The sequence below is a fragment of the Pocillopora verrucosa genome, chromosome 10 (assembly GCF_036669915.1).
Source record: "Pocillopora verrucosa isolate sample1 chromosome 10, ASM3666991v2, whole genome shotgun sequence".
NCBI lineage: Eukaryota > Metazoa > Cnidaria > Anthozoa > Scleractinia > Pocilloporidae > Pocillopora > Pocillopora verrucosa.
Window position 1 is genome coordinate 17,642,364 of NC_089321.1, and position 16,800 is coordinate 17,659,163.

The 16,800-nt window shown below is 35.8% G+C and overlaps 3 protein-coding genes across 4 annotated transcripts; 2 read left to right on the plus strand and 1 right to left on the minus strand.

The window, feature by feature from the left end:
• Positions 1 to 23: 23 nt before the first annotated feature.
• On the plus strand, positions 24 to 2,728 carry LOC131781394 (succinate dehydrogenase assembly factor 3, mitochondrial-like). Its single transcript, XM_059098041.2, has 2 exons — positions 24 to 237; positions 2,266 to 2,728. The coding sequence occupies exons 1-2, from the start codon at positions 79 to 81 to the stop codon at positions 2,425 to 2,427; spliced, it is 321 nt and encodes a 106-aa protein (XP_058954024.1). The 5' UTR covers positions 24 to 78; the 3' UTR covers positions 2,428 to 2,728.
• A 266-nt stretch (positions 2,729 to 2,994) lies between these two features.
• On the minus strand, positions 2,995 to 8,849 carry LOC131781373 (phosphatidylcholine transfer protein-like). 2 transcript variants are annotated; one of them, XM_059098019.2, is made up of 8 exons: positions 8,723 to 8,849; positions 8,028 to 8,108; positions 6,629 to 6,805; positions 5,928 to 6,045; positions 5,344 to 5,423; positions 4,456 to 4,627; positions 4,074 to 4,141; positions 2,995 to 3,782 (listed from the first exon to the last, which is right to left on the minus strand). In XM_059098019.2, the coding sequence occupies exons 3-8, from the start codon at positions 6,758 to 6,760 to the stop codon at positions 3,702 to 3,704; spliced, it is 651 nt and encodes a 216-aa protein (XP_058954002.1). In that variant the 5' UTR covers positions 6,761 to 6,805; positions 8,028 to 8,108; positions 8,723 to 8,849; the 3' UTR covers positions 2,995 to 3,701. The 2 variants fall into 2 exon arrangements, with proteins under 2 accessions (XP_058954002.1, XP_058954001.1); XM_059098018.2 differs by having other exon boundaries at positions 8,708 to 8,830.
• On the plus strand, positions 8,368 to 16,606 carry LOC131781372 (uncharacterized). The gene is made up of 8 exons (XM_059098017.2): positions 8,368 to 8,910; positions 10,376 to 10,686; positions 11,198 to 11,448; positions 13,018 to 13,325; positions 13,788 to 13,915; positions 14,650 to 14,818; positions 15,059 to 15,201; positions 15,951 to 16,606. Exons 1-8 carry the CDS (start codon positions 8,534 to 8,536, stop codon positions 16,508 to 16,510), a joined length of 2,247 nt encoding a protein of 748 aa, XP_058954000.2. The 5' UTR covers positions 8,368 to 8,533; the 3' UTR covers positions 16,511 to 16,606.
• The last annotated feature ends 194 nt before the right edge of the window (positions 16,607 to 16,800 follow it).

The following is a 16,800-nucleotide window of genomic DNA, read 5'->3' on the forward strand; positions in this document are numbered from 1 at the left end:
AAACAACGGCGGGAGACTGGAAATGACTGTCGCGCCTGTTACTTTCTCTATGTCTTTACTTAACACGAAATCAGAGTAATGAACGCTTCTCTGAGGCTCTATCGCCGTATTCTAAAGCTACATAGGAACCTTCCTCTAACAGCTAAGGCTTTAGGAGACCAGTATTTAAAAGATGAGTTTAGAAGACACAAAAATGCTACACGAGAACAACTCACAGAATTTATCCAAGAGTGGAAGGTAACTTGCTTGCACTTCTCGCCAAGTATTATGTAACGAAAACGGTCTTATCGAGAAAGTAATGGTCGTAGTTTTGGAATTGTGGAATCCTATTACACAACATGAATTCGTTACTAGGTAAAAGTTTTAGAATGTATCTATTTACAGTGATTTATTATCTACTCTGTAAATTAGGTCTAGCTGTACGTGACCGGCAGCACAGTAGTATTATGTTTTTTTTCATTCCTTTTCTTTTAATTTTCGCCGCACCACGTTGAGAGACATTTGTATATTACTCTTGAATAAGAAAAGTGTTAGTTAGATTCAAGTGTCAATAATTTCAAGCAGTTTGTAATAAGGTGCGAGTTTTGAATAATGAGTGCGACTGTGGCACGTTTCATACTATTAGTAAGCTCAAGGATTGGATATTTCGCTTTATAAAATAATCCAAATAGTACGCGCGCTCTGATTGGCCTTAAAACCATTTTACATGAGCGTATGTAAACACGGTTTTCGTTCCTCTTTCATTAGTTATTTTATAAAAGAACTGTAAAATGGTTTCTGTGTTTACATAGCCTGATGTAAACACTTGGGTGGTTGGGAGAGCACTCAACAAGCTGGAAACCACTCCGCTTCATAATGTGGTTTCCTACGCTTATCTCGTGTTCTCCCAACCTCCCGTGTGTTTACATCAGGCTATGTAAACACGGAAACCATTTTACATTTCTTCATTATCATCCAACTGCACAAAGTAGAGTACAAATAACACGAGAATAGAGTACAAATATCCTGCGATATTGTACAGTTATTTGGACCGTTGGTTATTTTTTGCAGTAAAAAAACCTGTTTAATTAGTCAGCTGAGCGTGCTATAAGTTCTGCTTTTCCCACCTTATCAGAAATGAACTGAAAGACTAAGCAGAAAAAAAAGCAGTCAGATAATAAATAACTCACTGGACATTTCAGTGTGTAGTATCACTGAATATTTACTAGTTTGTATTTTGACTTACCCTACAGGCTCATCAAAGTACAACAACTCTTTACACTACTTAGTGATAATACACACCAAAAAGTCTAATAAGATAAATTTTTTTTTTTCTCAGGGAGCATGGTAACAAATCTTACAATCTGATTGGTTCTTAGCATGGTCAGTAATGCTTTTGTGAGTCACAGAGAACATCCCTAGCTTTCTTGCCATTCTTCTTAAATAAATTTTGTTTTTCCAGCTGGGCATTATTTTGAAGCAAAGTATTTTTTAACAAATGAAGCCGATTAATAACTTATTGTCTCTTTTCTCACTTTAAAATCTCTTTGGTTGCCAGCTGAAAATTGTTTTCTAGAAATACATGGGCAAGAGTTACTTTTTACTTCATAGGTCACTTCTACAAGACAACTGAAATAAAATATTTATGCCCAAACTCAGCCTTACCAATGCATAATAATTTAAGATTCCTCTGTCAACATTAGAAGTAAAAATGACATAAGATGGCATTCTGTGTGGTTTAGGAAGCTTTCTAGCATCAGCAGTGTTAGCTGAGATAAAATAGTAGTGGGCAATTGAAGCTAAAATTAAAAGAAACTAAAGAGGATTTAGTTAAATTTTATGCTAGAGTCTTCTATGGAGAAGTTTGCTTCAAGGACAAAAGACATGGAACAATTGGGCTTACATCAACTACCACCCCAAAGCAACCAAAACTATCTATTAAGGAAACTTTTAAAGATATTCTCTGAAGTAGCCTGTTTTATTTATTATTGATGCTGCAATGGGGTGGAAATCAACCCATTGAAACATACAACATCTAATATCTTGGAATTTTAAAACTTCCAATGCTCATCTTCATCACATTTTGGAGCCTTGGCTTCTGTGGAATCACCATCAAACCAACTAGGGTTGGGTGAGGGTTGTCTTTTCTGTATGTATCCTCTTTTTCTGTGAGTAATCTCACTCATAGCTGTTAACTAGACCCTACACCACTTGCTGACAGGAAGGTGAGTTCCAACGCACCTACTTTGTGAATAATGGATTCTTCAATTTTTTATTCATTTGTAGATGTATGCTGATATGTTAGAAAGACAGCAAGAACTAGGAAAGGACTTTGGAAGCTATTTATCAGTAGATCAATTGTCAAGTGCGAATGATGAGCAGTTATGTCAGCTTTACGCGCTACACCAAGAAATAGCCACTGACTCAGACACAACCAAAAATCATTAGTTCTTAAATGGGTATGAACTAAATTTGTTGGAGAGTCTCATATCTTGTGCTTTGGTGGAATGGAAAATGGTGGGTACCATCAATAAATGAGCAACAGCAGTCAAGACTTCAAAAGAATACTTCACTGACAGTGTGAAATAAACTAAGGATTGTCATGTCCATTCATGGATCCAGAATCCTATGGTTCGTGTTCTATTTATAGTTGTGTATTTGGCCAATCAGAGTAGGTGTGTACATGTATCACTTAAAGTAAAACTATGAAAATTAAAGAGTGATGGTGTTGCCATCAAATTTGAACATTCTTGTGCATGTTTATGCTGTGGTTCAAATTTTCTCAAGGTGTGAAATTTTTCAAAACAGCTTAATCCTTATTTTCATCATCTGTAATACTTATGATTACATGAGTCAATGGAAATAATAATCAAGCTAGTTTGAAAAAATTCAAACTAAGGAAAAATTTGAAATTCTTTTACCATATGTATAAATTTTTTTTGTATAATATGCTAATAATGCAGATAAAAACTTGAACACATGGAAATAGTTCTGTGTGAGAAAAAAATAAATTTTTAATAAAGCAAATTAAATATGTGCACCATATCAATAGAATATTACAAAATGCATGCTGTGAAAAATTGCTATTGTTCATATCTTCTGACATTATAATAATTTTTCTCTCTGGGCATGAAATGACAACAACCAAAACCCAAACTTGAAATTGTAACAATCTTATATTCTTGTAAACAGAAATTAAAGGCATATGTATCAAAAAAAAATATTGTGCATACATGCAACAGTCTGTAAAGTACTATCCACTCTTCTTCTGGAAACCTTCTTTTGCAATTGCTTGTTCAAAAAGTAGAACATGACAAAAAAAGAGAACTATTATTTTCAAATTTCCTAATTTGTTGGGTGATAGGGAAAGGAGCCACATGGAAGTTGAAATATAGATCAGTATTTTGAGTTGGTTGAGATATGAAAAATTTATTTTTGCAATGATTGATTTGCATGCACATTTTGTAAAGGTTTTTCTCTTGGACCAAGGATAACCCATAAATTAGGATAAAATAAAACCTCACAAAATGTTTATGTAACATGATAGTCATAAAAATTACAGTTACATTTCTGCTACTTAACATATGAGAATTTCCACAGCCATTTGGTGGATCAGAAGTAGTTAGTTGATGAACTTCTTAACAGTAGGTTGTAGAAACATAATATTATATAGTGTAGTTGCTAGGCCAATCACAAATGGTGCAAGTGCGGTCAACTTTGCGTCAAGTCCCTTTGGAGGAAGTGTATTTCTCATAACCTAAACAGGCATCTCTCATTGAGTTCATAAAGGTTGGCACTCCAGTCTGAGGATAAATAAACAAAAAATTAACTATGGCATGCAGAAAACTTAAATGAATACATCATTAGTATTCTTGGTACCTCAGGGTGCCATGAAGTCAAGGGCAATAGTAAAGTTTTTGGAACACATCATCCAATCTCAGGATAGAGAACTCTGATTTGACAGTAAAGAACATGCACCAGTATTCCTAGGTTGTATTTTAAAAGTCTAAGAGAAGTGATCCAAACTTTCTTTTCAGAATATATAATGTGTGTCATAAATAGCTTTATGTGCATTCTTATTTATTAGAGCAAACCTTTGCAGCCCAGTTAATAAGCCAAGTTGGGATACTTCCTCCAGGATTGTCAAAGTAATGCATGAATGCTAGAAGAAGTTAATAGATAAATGTTTCAGAATACCACTGGTTTTTTTGTTACAAACGGTAGTGCACATTGATAAAAACTATTTTAGGTAATTTAGGCTGAATGCTAGAAGAAGTTAATAGATAAATGTCTCAGAATACCACTGATTTTTTCGTTACAAACGGTAGTGCACATTGATAAAAACTATTTTAGGTAATTTAGGCAAGCATAGATAGTTCTTGAAATGAGTTTCTCTCAAGGGTGCAAGATGCTCTTTTAAAGTCATGCAAACAATTTCATGTAATTACTTTGATACATAAGCCACCTGTTCAGTACCTTTTGTTCCTACTTTACCATCACTCTGAATTACTAGACTTTGGTGAAATTCTTTCACTCTCACAACCCCTGATTTTTCTGGAATCTTGGAAAGTGAATTACTTTCAGCTAACACAACAACAGTTGGAATACTGTTTATTTCCATTTCACGCATTTCTCGTGTGTATACATACTGTCAAGAGTAGAATTTGAATACAGAATTTTTTTGTCAAGGAACATAAATGCACAAGAGAAATTAAGCTATACAAGCTTTTCTAGTGGTTTATCTGCAAGTCTTTGGGGTGCAGATCAAATCTCCTGGTCTTCCATCCACTTCTTTAAATCTCCCAGTTCATGGCAAATTTGACATTTATTAAACATAAATGTGAAGAAATCAATGACAAGCAATTTTATCCACATCAATAGTAATTAAGTTTATTTTCTACAATGGTTGTATTTTTTGTGAAGAAATGTTTTATACTTTTGATTATGTGCCTCCATTGTCAGTAAGTGGGGAGAGACTGGAAAAAAGAAAGTGAATCAACTAACTGTGGGAGTGGGGTGGGAGTGGATGTGGTCCAAAGTTAAACACCTTCCAATTCCAGGTTTAAAAAACTTAAGAGAGGCTTTATTCTAAGGATGGTATGGACCAAACCAGCTTTAATTTAACATTTAGAGCCTGATTACCCTTGTGTATTAAGTGGCAGATGGCAATAGTAATTACATGATGGCAAAGAGGATAAGGATTGCTGGAGGGATAATGACAGATACAGTGAAGTTTGCATTTAGTGCATGGCCCTTATTGATTGAAAAGCACTTTTTAATTTCAAAATTAGGAAAATTATGTGGAAGGTTACTACAAAAAAATTAAAATTACAATGAATACTGGCAGTGATTTTCAAAGGATACATCTCTGTTTGACATGGGCCATGGATAGTTTACATTCCAGTAAATACTCTTGACTCCATCATCATCAAATTCATAAAGTTCTAGTTAAGACACAAATCAGTTCATGGATTCTAATTTTCTAGCAAGGATATTAATAACAACCTAATTTTCTAGCTAGGATATTTACAATTACAACCAAATTTTTGAAAGTAACAAACAACAACCATTCATTGTCCAGGATAGTAAGATTTAATTTTTGGTCTGTTAATTAAATTGAATTAGGGACAAATTTCTGACCAAGCCAAGTAGCATCAGTAAAGGGCAGGTCCAAATAATGTTCTAGTAGAAAGGGGGTCTGATACATTTTTGTGGGATCATGACCTTGCCCTGCACTAAACAAAGCCCTTGGTCTCTGCCCTGACCTTACAATTTACTGATTGGAAAAATGATTAAATGTGTATATTGTTGCATTTTTATTGTTAAATTCAAACTCAATCGTATCGTATCCAGAGTAATGTTAGACAGCGTAAGTGGATAATCACATTACAATTATCCATTGACAAATACTGAAAAATGAATAAATTTGAAGTGTGAGTGAACCTCACCCTTGACATATCCATCCCATTTCTTTCTGTATTCTAAGTCCATATAAACGTTTTTACACACATCTAGACCAACATCTTCAAGCAATCCTGTTATTTTGTATTCATATAATCCAGAAACCTAAAAACGGCAAAATTAAGCTGTAAGCCTTTGATTACACCAGTTTTATTTTTTTTTTAACTATGAGGGAGCAAATGAACAGGATTAACAGAACTATTATTTTGTAAGAACAATCCAAAGCCTTCTGTGGGCGGTCTTTTTCAGTTCTTTTTTAATGTTTCCCATGACTAGCACCAATAAAGCAGAAAGCTGTGAAAACAATTTATTAGTTTCAGCATTTTTTGCTTTAAGTTCCTTGTGAAATATAATTTTCATTCTGTCCATCATTGAACATATCTTTCCAAAAGGAAATTTGCAAAAAAAGTATATGGGTGAGGTGATGAAGATATTGAAAACAATATAATACCCTTTTCCTTGATGATTACCAAAGCAAAACCTTGTAACAAACCATTCAAAAAAATAATTCATGCTAATAAAGGTGTTTAGGGTCTTTTAAAAGAACAAGTATCCAACACTTATAGGTCGACAGTAATTCTCAGTAGTCTTTTGTAAGTTCTGATCTGTAGCACCATTCTTGAGTTATTAGAATCCCTTTAAATTACATTTAACTCTTAAACAATGCCCTACAGATACCAACACTAACCTCGTCATACTTTCTGTATATCTTACACTGTACAGTTTCCTTAAGAGACTCTGTAAAGAACTCATACCCGTCCAGATTTACATTGTCAATTTCACGCGCTGCCTCCAAGAATTTGGCTTCATCAAACCCCATGGGTCCTCTATATGTCTTCTAAGTTTGAGTAAGATCATTCAAATCCTGAACATTGAAATTTTTGGATGGAAATTATTTAATTAGGTTTTAAATATCAGCAGAAATTAACAAATGTTGGTGTTTAGCAAACATGTATCAGAAAAAAATTTCAGGTCTGTACCATACTTGTGATGACAGTGGGAGTCATTAACACTGTTTTGAGGTATAGATATTTTCCTTGAATGCATATTGTTCAGACATACTCTTTTTTTCTCTAAGTGAATTGACACTAAAAGGAAAAAGAAACTCTCATCTGTACTCAATAGGGACACACCTATGTGTAATGTTCACCACAACAGGTTGCTACAATAACTTTTCCATTAGTCAGAGTTTCCCTTCTTTTCATTCTGATACTGTCAAGAAATCTATTATCACAACAGCTTAATTATATTAAAAAAGTTAGTCTTCCAAGTTATTACAAAGGAGTGTCAATTTCATCTCTGAAGAACTAATCACATTATCATATAAACAGCGGAAAACATGTGAGGAACGATACAAACTCAGACTCTGTAAAAATTTTATTTCACAGGGAACTATGAATTCAACCTCTGAGTCCCACTCAGGGAGGGTACCCATAAATATGGCAAAAATTCCTGAGGAATTGTTTGTCCTAAAAAACAAACCTCACAATATGTCTGTTAAGAATTAACTTGGAATGGGTTTGCAAAACAGCGATTAAACTGATCCCAGCCTTACCCTAAACAATGTGTTGACAGAAAAGGAAACTTTCTAGGAATAAATTCAACATTGTAAAGGATTAGGGAGAGAGACGATTAACTTGTTTTACTCAGACAATTTTCTTTAATCGGCATGTTAATAAAAGTAAATTTGTATTGAAAATCTAATTGTATTCTTTACTCTGGGTTTCGGTGTTTTTTTTTTCTCATACATATTCCTTACCCTTACAGCAACGAAGCAGATACCTAACGGGACCTGTTAGATCATACGCTACCTGCATCCTTAAGCCTTTATATACTTCTGTTTACATTGGTAAAAGCAATTATATGGGAACAGAAATGATAAGGTTTGCTCTGCAAGGACACTTGGAGAGCTCATTCGAATAAAAAAGCCACAAATTACAAACGAGAGAAGAGGCAGGAAACTAATTGAAACATCGCGTAAAAAGTGTACAAACGTGTTGATCTCAAAATTCAGCTCAGATATAATCTTTACCTTTACTTTTCCGGGCATATAGGGTTAAATCAAATAATAAAATATTGATACTCACCCGGGATTCATCGTAGTTTACTCAAGACAAATTTTCCGTTGACTTGCCAGTAAGTTTCGGGAAAAACTGTGAACTCTCGACCTTCATGTAAACGTGTAAGGAGAATTAGGCTTTTGACCAATGGTAGAATCAATTTGTTCCACAACTTTTTTAATATAACAGGGACAAAAATGATATTGATTTCAAAGAAATGTTTTTTATAAAAGTTTTACAGTGAGAAAAAAATTTTCCAGTGATATTCTTTCAATTTATTTCTTTAAAATGTAGCTTAATTGGCAGAAAGCTTGATCATTTTCGATCCTCTTAAAACATGATGTTGACATACATGTGCGATCAGATATCCCGTCAGTTCCCCGACTCATTTAAGGTTGTCACCAGAGCAATTGGATCATGCTTCTAAAAATGTTCTCGTCCTCCAATTATTCGCAAATATTTACAATTTCCCGCTGTCAGGGGAGTTCATCGCTCATAGGAAAGTTAAAAAATGCTGTGCGAGTAAAATCAATATGCGATTTGATCCGAGAAAATCACTTCTGCTGTCCGTGGTTCGTTTTGCTCTCGCCTGGAGTCAACTGCCAAATCTTCAGCCCGGGGATACCGCACCATCATTTGCTCTCCAAACGGTTAATGGCAGAATTGTGTACAAGAAGAATAATGGAAACCCTAGAACGTCAACGCACCCGGTCATATTTCACCTGTTCACCAAGCGATCGGCTTTCTTGGAAGCGTTGTGGACAAATGAAACTTCTCTGCAAGAGTTCATCGAGTATTCACCAGGGAATACTCACTACGTATTCATGTCATCCTCGGACTCTACAGCCCTAGAGGACGTGCTTTGGCTACGAAAAACTCTACATAAAGCAGTAGAGAATTACTTTAAAAGGTGAGTAAAATGCGTCCTAAAACCTACGAAGCGCGCCAAAGGCGCTGGGGAGGCTATACCTTAAAGGGGTAAATTTTGTAGACATGTGCAACCCCTGGGGTGTTTTAAAAACCCATAATGACGGCTGCCAGTGCTGTCAAAGTTATTAACGATCTGAGAAATGACCGTAAGGTAAACATTATTTGTTGTGCTGGTGTTTTTCTCACAATATGTAGGCTCAGGCAAGGACTCTAACCATCTTCCTCTAAAACTGACAATAAAAATTCCAAGAAATAAGCACTTGAAATTTTTATTTCCAATTTCCAAGAAAAATACTCAGTTATGTCAGGCCTTGTGTTTACCTCAAAACTGTTGCAAAATACAAAATGCTTCTGAAGAACGACATACAAGAAAACAATTTTGTGTCTGAATTTTTTCTTTCGGGTGAAAACTCTCAATGGAGCTTGTGTACCCTAATTTAAAATAGTTTCTTGTAAATTCACTGTTTCTTATGGGGCCAGTTGTTAAGTGCTTGTATTAAATGAGAGAAAAAATTACATGATGATACAGAGATAGGTACTTTATTCCAATGCCAACATTGAATGATTATTAATAAAAACAAATAATCTATGCTCTCAGGCATAAATATGTTATGGGCCTGACTCAGACTCATTAGCCAGAGTGTTGTCAGGATGATTTTGACCAAGTCCCAAAACATGTTAATACATGGAAACTTTGACTGTATTTCTATAATTCTCAATTTGGGGGGCACTGAAAATAAAATTATTTAAATAAAAATAAACATGAAAATAAAACAGCCTGAACATTTACGCAAATGTGCAAGTGCATTCAAGCTCTCCAAAATCTTTATTTTAGCCTGCAAAATGTGCCATAATGCCAGACAAAGTGATAATAATGGGTAACACTTTGTGTCCTTAATAGCTTAGCCTGTGAACAAGAATGAGGCTTCATGTAAACCTGCTGATATCCAAACATTGCTACTTTTTATATCTAAATTCCTCTGTTAAAACTGACTAGTCCTTCTTCTTGAGTATATCAATGTCACCCTGGACCTCACTCCTGTTCATAGGTTTGGTGGTTAAAACTAGATTATTGATACCTCTATAGGTAAAATGAATTTTGGCTATATCCACAAAATGGGACTCTGCATGGTACCTAGCTTTGTAGGATAGTTTTTTTTTTAATTTTTCAATGGGAACCTTCACAATTTATCTTGGAGGAATGACATTTACAAAGGTGCTGACAAGGAGAATTTGTCTAACAATCAAGAGTTTCTTTAGTCGGTGATGATTTCCTTTATTCTCATGACATTAATGTGTGATTCAGTGGTAATATATTGTAAGGAGAAATTAGATGGGGTTAAAAAAAGGGTTAAGAGGGGATGGTAGGTTAAATAAAGAGATAACAAATGCTGCTACTTAATTCAAGAATTAATATTTCATTGATTAACACTTCTACTTTTCAGGAAGACAAATGTATTGCAACAGGATTTGAAAACAACATGCCAGAGGTACTATAAAAAAATCAGACATGATAAAAACAATGATTCTGTGGAAAAGGAACCCTTTTTCAAGCTGTCACAACTAAGAGAGCACCATGCAACTGTAACTAAAGACAAATGTGGCAAAAGTTGGGTGGCATCATGGAAAGATAGGCTTCATTTTGCCAGTCTTCCAGTATATGACTTTGGAAACTGGATTCCCTATGCATTAATGCACTGGCCTTGCTTTGGTACAGGCTGTGCACTGGCTCAAGTTGTCATCAAATCACAGGAAGGTAAATCCATTCTGAAGGTGTAAGGATTGGAACATTTGAGATAGTAATTATGGTGCATGGCTGGCAAGAACTAAGTAAATGTCAAAAATATTTTAATTTGAAGAACCAATCAAAAAAAGTGAGGACTTTATCGGTGGATTGATCGAGGAGGTCTGACAGTCCACCATAATGTAAAAGATGGTAAATGGTACATCATACCATAAATTTAGTATACAAAGATAGTCAGACATTAAAACCATGGGTAAACATTGACCCTCCAAAAGTAACCCAACAAAGTTTAGGTTACATTTTGCAAAAATTCAGTTTTCTTTGTGGACTCATGGGATTGTGTTCTGGTGAAATTTACAGCTTCTTGTTGTGATTCAGGTAAGGTAAGAAAACTTAATGTTTTGGAGGTAGTTATTGATTCCCTTGATAGGTAAGGCATCTGAAGAACTTTCAAGCCATTCACTGTCTTAAATTGCAACAAGGCTTTGGTCTCAATTAAATTCTTTTGATCATCTTTTTTCAGGTGAAGTGATGCTGGTAACACAGAGGTTGGATGCGAGATATGATTGGCTGCCATCACCTCACAATTTGATTCACAAGGGTGCTCATTATCGTGTTGCTTATTATGGAAATGCTTGTCACTTTAAATCTGACTGGGAGGAAGAAAACAGGGATGGTGTCAGTGACGAAACACATGAAGATCAGAAAACAAAGGCCCAGGGAGGGCATATTGCTTTAGTGTCTCCTGGTGGAGACTGCTCTTATTTTACTAAGGTTATGAAAATGAGGAATTTTGATGAACTATGCTTACTTGAGCATGGCTCTTTTGTTTGTCCCTCAAATTTATTTTTTAAGGAGTGGGTCATACTAACTTTGGGAGATGTGCCAAACATACTTTGTCTAGATATTACACTCTATGCTTTAAAATTTCACTAGTTCTCTCAAGCTTTATACCTTGAAAACCACAAAATATGGAAACTAAGGATTTCATCATTGCAGGTCCTACAAAAACTACTCTCTGTTGTATGGAGCGTTATTAGGGTCAAATTTAGAAAACAAATTATGTTATGGTGTTTGATATTTCATTCGGCCGAACTACAGAATTATGTTCCAGCATTGCATGGAATTATGTTCGGCTCTTTTAACTTGTGTTGGGAGTATTTCACTTATAACTAGGCTGGCAGTTTTTTTTGAGTTTAGTCCAATTTTGTTCGGCTCCTCTGAATTATGTTCGGAACGCGGCTACTCAAATTATGTTCGGCAAGTAGACTGGTAGCCTCGCGATAAGAAATTCACGAGGAGTCCCGGGGCAAGAAACATTTCCTGCGCTCTCTATAATTTATTCTAATTATTACCAGTGTTCGTGTACTGTTCTGTCGAACATGGCGGACAACAAACGTGGAAGAGGCGATCGCGATGAAAACCAAGAAAATCGAAACGAATGCAAAAGTGCTAAAGCAATTAAACTTCTACGGGAAGTTACCTCGCTTCTCAGTGAGGGTGATAGCGAACCATATCAACCGGCAGCTGAACAGATTAGTCAAGCAAATGTTTCTCGCCCCGGGACTCCTCGTGAATTTCTTATCGCGAGGCTACCAGTCTACTTGCCGAACATAATTCGAGTAGCCGCGTTCCGAACATAATTCAGAGGAGCCGAACAAAATTGGACTAAACTCAAAAAAACTGCCAGCCTAGTTATAAGTGAAATACTCCCAACACAAGTTAAAAGAGCCAAACATAATTCCATGCAACGCTGGAACATAATTCTGTAGTTCGGCCGAATGAAATATCAAACACCATAACATAATTTGTTTTCTAAATTTGACCCTAATAACACTCCATACTGTTGTACTTCAAGTTATATTGTTCTGAATGTGCAGGGTTTTTGGAGGAAACTCACTTAATTTTGCTTTTATGAGAAATTTTTAAAAGTGATAACTTAGATTTCTTAGCCAAAAGTTGTGAGGTCCTTGTGATTCTTACAAGGACATCTTTCTATGTAGTCACTCACAAGTTCTTGATCACTTAAACCTTTTCACTCCCAGGAGTGACCAAAGCAGAATATCTCCTTACAATCACATGATAGTTTTGGACAAAAGAGTATTGAGAAGAAAGAAAATGTCAATTAGTGGATATTGTCTGATGCAACACCAAATTCTTAGGGCTAAAATCATACAAAACATGTGACACAGTGTGGAGAATTGAAATTTAGGTCTTGAGAGTGAAAGGATTGATTTCTTATTCATTTTCAAAGTCTGCGTCCTGCAAAGGATTTGCCAGCATTGTACTGTTTTATCATTTTTTTATAGAAACATTGATTTTAACCTAATTTTCTCTCTATAGATTCACAACATGAACAAGGTGGGAGTTAAGGCAGTTATAATATATTCTGAAGAAGATGCACCAATTAAAGAACTGAGTTGCAAGGGTCACCACTGCTTCAAACCTCTTTACACACCAGCATCAATGATTTCACATAAGGATGGTATTCACATCAAACACTTGCTGCGTGCTAAAATGAAGCTTTATGTTTCCTACCAGTTTACACCTCAAGAAAATTTTTTCTTGGGTATTGATGGTCAGGGAAAACTGGCTGAAGTGGGTTTGTTTCTATTCCCTTCAATGAAGTTCATGGCCTATGAGGCAAAATGGTGAGTTTGGTAGCTCATAACAAGTTGTTTTACTGTTTTACGCATTTTTCAAATTGCCACTTAAAAATTTATGCAATTAAGTTGAAACTTGTTTCATGTCCAGTTACTGGTACAAAAAAAATACATGTTAATTTGGTCTGGCCAGGGGTTTTGGGTATTCAGGAATTTGTTTGTCTTTTTTTAATCAAGCATACAGAATGCACATCTAAGTTACACATCTTTTAAGAAATTATCAATGGTATTTGGTATGTAGACAAGAGTCAAGAACCTAAGGCAGTTTTAGGTATTTAGTACTTAAGTATTCCTAATTTGAAGGTATACTTGTATCACTGGCATCTTTTGGGGAAAAATGGGTATAAATTTATTTTCCCAGTCAGAAAGGGGATGAGCCCTTTTAAAATGAAAAGTTTCATGAGATGTTTAATTTAAATAATTTTTAAAATTCATCTCTTGTTCCATTAGGTTTAATTACAAAACAGACTTAGTCCACAACTTGACTGGCAGTGCAAAGATAATCCATGTGTTTAACCATACACTAATGGAAGGAAAGACTGGTGCAGTGAGAAATATAAGTCTTCCACCGCTTGAAGGTCAGTTGCTGCTATTTCTGAAATACCTAACCAGTATTTTGCTTTACACCAAGTGTGAAGAACACAGTGGGACTCTCTTCAGAGATGTAGTTATAGGTTTTGTTAGTGACCTTTGAGTGAAAAAATTTATAAAGTTGTTACTTGTTTCTTGTGCATAATACTCCAACCTTGCACACCCCTAATGAGATGGCTAGAACATCTTTCAAAAGGAAATATACCATTCCTATCTTATTTGAAAAGGGTTTGAAATAAGCCTAATATTTGTTTTAATTTCGTGGGCTCTTCAATCATAAATTGATAACATTAACCTGGAAAAAGTGAGGGGTTTTTGTAGTATTAAACAAGGACTGAATGAGGTTGAGCATGATATCAAAACTAATCAAAACCAAGATCTGATAATTTATGATATCATGCAAAGTGAACTCATCAATTGTTTTGTTATACATTTTTTTAAACAATCTCAAAAAGAAGACTCTTCTCACTAAGTCTGCAAATTTTTATTAACACTTCACAGATGAGGGACTTGGAAACTAGGCAAACTTTGAACTTGACATGATAAATGCTGTATTGTATATGATAAATGCATTATACAATACAAGTATTGGGTTACCATGTCAACTTCACATGCTATTGTGTATGGATTGAATGCTCTTAACCAATCAGATTTTTCATAGTAAGTCTAATGTATAATATATTTTTTTAACCCATCCTGAATTTCTTCCATTTTCCTGTAGAATTACAGATGTACAGAAATGTAGAACTGGACATGTCCTTGTATTGCCCTGGTAAAAGTGACTACTCATGTCCTCATTGGGATCATGTTGTCCACCTCACTGTTTGTTGTGATAAAACCAGTCCACTGTGTGGGGAGGAGTTGGGCCGCTGGATAACACCTTACAGGAGGTGAGATGCGCAAAAATCTTGTTTCTAATTTCACTTCCTTCTTGAGTTCTTAAGAAACAGTATCTGGCGTGAAAATGAAACTCATGAATTATGATAACAACTTGTATTGTACAAAAAGTCTATAACCATTTAAAAGCACCTTGAAGTTTAGCTTTTGATAGCATTCAGAGCTAAACCTCAAGGTGCTTCTTGTAAGTCGAAGCACTGTCAGTGATGTTTTACCTTGCTATGCTTTTGTAGGTCTGTAGGACGTTGGTTGACAAACATCACACCTTTATTACCTCTGTTTACATCTGAAACCTGTACTTTGCAAATGAAACATCCTTTCTGGGAGCGAGCTTGGAAGCCTTCTCTTGATATCAGGCTGTCTGATCATGTTAGATGTAAGTATGAATATCAAAGGTGGGTCTCAACCTTCGCCTCTTGTTGGCAAGTGCTTTTGCAAATTACTGCAGCTTTACAGGTTTTCCCTGAAAATTCAGTACATTTGGAATCACTGGTGAGAGAACAGCTTTGATATACGCGACGGGACCGTTAGTCTCAAGTGTTACACAGAAAAAAATTTGAGTGTCAAGAGGGTTCGAACTTTAGGCTCAGTCCTCTACCACTGAGTTACAGAGAACTCGTTCTCGTGCTAGGCCCTATATTAAGTTCATATGAAACAAGTTCCTTGCGTGCTGTGAGCATCAAAAGTGTCGAAAGCGTTCTCTGAGGAGGCATAATGAGGAAGATATTGAATTTGGATTGGTCGTCCAAGATCTTACAGAAATTTTTGTCAGCTTGGGACATTGAAAAACTCGGATTTCCCCATAAGGATTTCAACCTGAATACGGGGACTGCATATGAAGGCGTCATCGTTTCACAAACTTGGAGCTCCTTTTTGAGCTCCCACCAACGCATTTCTTTTTGCCGACATTTCTCATAAGAGCTTGATTCTTTATCCCCAAATTGTCCCAAGAACCTTAAAAATTTCTTAGAATATGGTTGGGAATGTTAAAAAGTATTTAGGAAACGGGAAGCGGTTCGCATTTTGTGAGCGATAACGTTTAGACGAGGGACGCAGACATATTTATAATGACTCAAGGTCATGAAAAGGGTTGAAATTGATTGAAATTCATTGTTATGTCTCTAGTCTCAACACAAGCGTACAGTGCACGACAAGAGGATCAATACAATGTTCCTTTCAAGATCATCAAATTATTCAGAGGTGGCAAGTTTGACAAGAACTACAACAAAAAATATCACACTCGCATCGTTAGAATTCCACCTGAGACCACTCAAGTTAAACTTGTGGCCACCATTAGTGGCCATGGCAGTGACAACAATGGTTGTGCGGAATTCTGTGTCACATCTCATCATTTCATCGTAAACGGACATTCAAATGTTCAAGTATTTAAAAACGCGGCTACAGCAATGGGCTGTGCCAACCGAGTCAAGGATGGGGCGGTACCAAACGAGCATGGTACATGGCTGTATGGAAGGGATGGGTGGTGCTGTGGAATGGACGTGGTGCCCTGGGTAGTGGATATCTCGGAACAAGTTCGTTTTGGAGATTATAGAAACGAAGTCAAGTATTTTGGTTGGTTTAATGGTACTGACCCACGCCCCGTCAGGGATCCGGGGGAGATAATTATGCGGTCGCACTTGGTTTTTTACAAATCTGTACAGGATCAATTTTCTGACGAAGTTTGACGATGGCATTACTTTCACCGTGCCATATTATGCGCGGTTAGCATCTATAAGTTTTGTAGTCGTTCAATTTTATCAGTAAAGAGTATGTTTATTTTCGATTTGTCTTTCCGAGTCGTTCCTGGTAGACTAACGATGTGATTTCATTTTTACGTAAAAGATAGACGGGAAAACCATGTTTGTTAACAAGGGAATGAATTATTGTTCACGTTTGATCGACAAACTAGGGATTTGCCACAGCTTCTTTAGCCATTCTCTGGGAAACCTCTGAAGACTTCTAGGGAAATATATAT

Excerpts from the sequence above, each read along its gene's own strand:
- LOC131781372 (XM_059098017.2), top strand. The coding sequence starts at position 8,534 with ATGCGATTTGATCCGAGAAAATCACTTCTGCTGTCCGTGGTTCGTTTT. Across the intron at positions 13,326-13,787 it reads ATGGCCTATGAGGCAAAATG|GTTTAATTACAAAACAGACT; the intron begins GTGAGTTTGGTA and ends TTGTTCCATTAG. Across the intron at positions 14,819-15,058 it reads TGGATAACACCTTACAGGAG|GTCTGTAGGACGTTGGTTGA; the intron begins GTGAGATGCGCA and ends ATGCTTTTGTAG.
- LOC131781373 (XM_059098019.2), bottom strand. The coding sequence starts at position 6,760 with ATGGGGTTTGATGAAGCCAAATTCTTGGAGGCAGCGCGTGAAATTGAC. Across the intron at positions 6,046-6,628 it reads TATACAGAAAGTATGACGAG|GTTTCTGGATTATATGAATA; the intron begins GTTAGTGTTGGT and ends TGCCGTTTTTAG. Across the intron at positions 4,142-4,455 it reads TGGTAAAGTAGGAACAAAAG|CATTCATGCATTACTTTGAC; the intron begins GTACTGAACAGG and ends AACTTCTTCTAG.
- LOC131781394 (XM_059098041.2), top strand. The coding sequence starts at position 79 with ATGAACGCTTCTCTGAGGCTCTATCGCCGTATTCTAAAGCTACATAGG. Across the intron at positions 238-2,265 it reads AATTTATCCAAGAGTGGAAG|ATGTATGCTGATATGTTAGA; the intron begins GTAACTTGCTTG and ends ATTCATTTGTAG.